We start from the raw sequence: 2,638 nt of genomic DNA on the forward strand, positions 1-2,638 counted from the left end.
CAATCGCGATCTCTATTCCGATCCCGATCCCGATCCCGATCCCGATCCCGATCCCGATCCCGATCGCCGTCTGCTGGTGCTCCTCGAGGTACCCGGTGACCTGCGCGCCACTCTGACCACGCCCACCCACGGTACATCATCTGACCGAGGCCACAGCGCTGACCAATCGGAGCTGGCGGCGGTGCCGCCGTTGTCGGAGAGGCCAATCACAAAGCTGCGGGTGAAGAGAGGGCATGAATGGGGCGGGTCACGTGGTGGGGTGTTTTGCCGCGCCTCCTCCGCTCAGGGCAGGGATGGAGCCCGGGTCGCGATCGGGATCGGAATCGGGATCGGAATCGGGATCGGGATCGGGATCGGGTCCGGGTCCCGGTCCCGGGCACTGGGGCCCGGTCTCCTGCGTTCTGACCGGCGCTTCCCGCAGCTTCGGCCGCAGCCTGGCGCGGCTGCTGGCTCCGCGCTTGGGCTCGGGCTCGGTGCTGCTGCTGCTGGCGCGCTCGGCGGCCCCGCTGGCCGAGGTGGCGGCCGAGCTGCGGGGCAGCGCCGCGGGGCTGCGGGTGGAGTGCGTGGCCGCCGACCTGGGCTGCGAGCAGGGCCTGCGGCAGGCGATGGCCGCGCTGCGGGAGGTGCTGCCCTCAGGGCCGCCCGGCCGCCTGCTCCTCATCAACAACGCCGGTAACGACGGGAACCCTCGTCCCTTTCCTCCCTTCCGGGCTCAGCCCCGGCGAGCGCGCCCTTGGTCCTACAGCGAGGCTTGATCGGTGCTTTGGGTGCCAGTGAACAGGCAAAAAAGGGAAGGAGCAGGAGGGATTTCATCCTGCCTGGATCCTGTTATTGTATTAAATTAAGGAGCTAGGGGAGCAGAGCGGGGATGGTTTGATGGCAGGACCACAGTGCTCTGCTGCTTGTAGAGTCATAGAATGGCTTGGGTTGGAAAGGACCTTAAGATCATCCAGTTCCAACCCTTTGCCACGGGCAGAGACACTTCACCCTACACTGCATTTCCCAAGGCTCTGTCCAGCCTGGCCTTGAACACTGCCAAGGATGGAGCATTCCCTGCTTCCCTGGGCAGCCTGTGCCAGGGACTCACCACCTCACAGTAAAGAACTTCTGCCTTATCTCCAATCTAAACTTCCCCTGTTTCAGTTTGAATCCATCACCCCTTGTCTTATCACTGCAGTCCCTGATGAAGAGCCCCTCTCCAGCATCCTTGTAGGCCCCCTTCAGATACTGGAAGGCTTCTCTTAACTCCCGTGTCCTTCTTTCCTAGGCTCCCTGGGAGACATCTCCAAATCCTTCCTGGATCTCACTGACCCGGATGAGATCAACAGCTACTTTGCCTTCAACGTCACCTCGGCGCTTTGCCTCACCTCCCATGCCCTGCAAGCCTTTGGGAAGAGGCCTGGCTCCAGCAGGACCGTGGTGAACATCTCCTCACTCTGTGCCCTGAAGCCCTTCAAGAGCTGGGCCCTGTACTGCAGTGGGAAAGCTTCCCGGGACATGATGTTCCAGGTGCTGGCACTGGAGGAGCCGGATATCCGTGTGCTCAACTATGCCCCAGGTGAGGAGGGTGCTCGGTCATTCATTTTCTCCTGGCTTTGTGGTTAAGATTCCTGCAGCCAAGCCAGATACAGAGGGGAAAGTGAGCCCCAGGGTTTGCTTTCTCCTCCTGGGATGTGCTTTTGGTTGCTCTTTCCCCAGGTCCCCTGGACACGGACATGCAGCTCTTGGCCCGGACCAAGACTGGAGACCCTGAGATGCGGCAGCATTTCCAAAGCCTGCATGAGAGCAGGAAGCTGATAGACTGCACTGTGTCGGCCCAGAAGCTGGTGACTCTCCTGGAGGAGGACACCTTCCCCTCTGGTGCCCATGTGGATTTCTATGACATCTGAGCTCCTCTCACCTCTGCCTTTGCCTTCCTGCTTTGCTCTCTGCTGAGCCTTGTGTTTGGTCATAGAATCACAGAGCGTTTTGTCCCTCCAGGCCCTTGTCCCAAGCCCCTCTCCAGGTTTCCTGCAGCCCCTTTAGGCACTGGAGCTGCTCTAAGGTCTCCCCTTCAGGAGCCTTCTCTTCTCCAGGCTGCCCCAGCCCAGCTCTCTCAGCCTGGCTCCAGAGCAGAGCTGCTCCAGCCCTCAGAGCATCTTCAGTGCCACAATCACCTTGGTGACCTTGTTTGAGTCCTGGGCGCTCTGCAGCTTTCAAGAGTCCTCTTGGTGCCTTAAAACACCCTGAGTGCCCCAGTGGGACTGAGGAGCAGTCACTGCTTTGCTGTAGCTGTGGAGCCCTCCTGGGTACCCACAAGCAGAAGGAGGGGTTTCTCAGCTGCTGTGAAAGGGAGACCAGAGGTGCCTTTTCCAAGGATCAAAGCTCTCCTGCACGGGAGTATGTGTGAGCCAAGCAGGTACCAAGGCACATGATGCCAGGTCAGAAAGCCACCCAGAAGGTCTCCAAGAAGCCAACAGTAGGGTTAGAGCTGAGTGTCCCCATATCTGTCCCTGTTGCCCCTCAGGAGCTGTGTGCTCAGCACCTGAGCAAGACACCAAAGGGCAAAAGAGCCATTCCCGGAGCCCTGACTCTTCATTCCCTGTCTCACCAGTGCCTTGTCCAGACCCTCCTGCAGTCCTGGGGTGGTCTCTGTGTG

The 2,638-nt window shown here is 60.0% G+C and overlaps 1 protein-coding gene across 1 annotated transcript; it reads left to right on the plus strand.

Annotated features, from left to right (window-relative positions):
- The first annotated feature begins 287 nt into the window (after positions 1–287).
- Positions 288–2,351, plus strand: SPR (sepiapterin reductase). Its single transcript, XM_061351895.1, has 3 exons — positions 288–672; positions 1,268–1,558; positions 1,699–2,351. Exons 1-3 carry the CDS (start codon positions 294–296, stop codon positions 1,887–1,889), a joined length of 861 nt encoding a protein of 286 aa, XP_061207879.1. The 5' UTR covers positions 288–293; the 3' UTR covers positions 1,890–2,351.
- The last annotated feature ends 287 nt before the right edge of the window (positions 2,352–2,638 follow it).

This window comes from Neopsephotus bourkii, unplaced genomic scaffold (genome assembly GCF_033783945.1).
Source record: "Neopsephotus bourkii isolate Nb327-2 ecotype Australia unplaced genomic scaffold, CSIRO-AGI_Nbou_v1 NB_616, whole genome shotgun sequence".
NCBI classification, from domain to species: Eukaryota; Metazoa; Chordata; class Aves; order Psittaciformes; family Psittacidae; genus Neopsephotus; species Neopsephotus bourkii.

Coding starts and splice junctions, on each gene's coding strand:
- SPR (XM_061351895.1), top strand. CDS start 294: ATGGAGCCCGGGTCGCGATCGGGATCGGAATCGGGATCGGAATCGGGA. Junction 673..1,267: donor GCTCCTCATCAACAACGCCG/GTAACGACGGGA, acceptor CTTCTTTCCTAG/GCTCCCTGGGAGACATCTCC. Junction 1,559..1,698: donor TGTGCTCAACTATGCCCCAG/GTGAGGAGGGTG, acceptor CTCTTTCCCCAG/GTCCCCTGGACACGGACATG.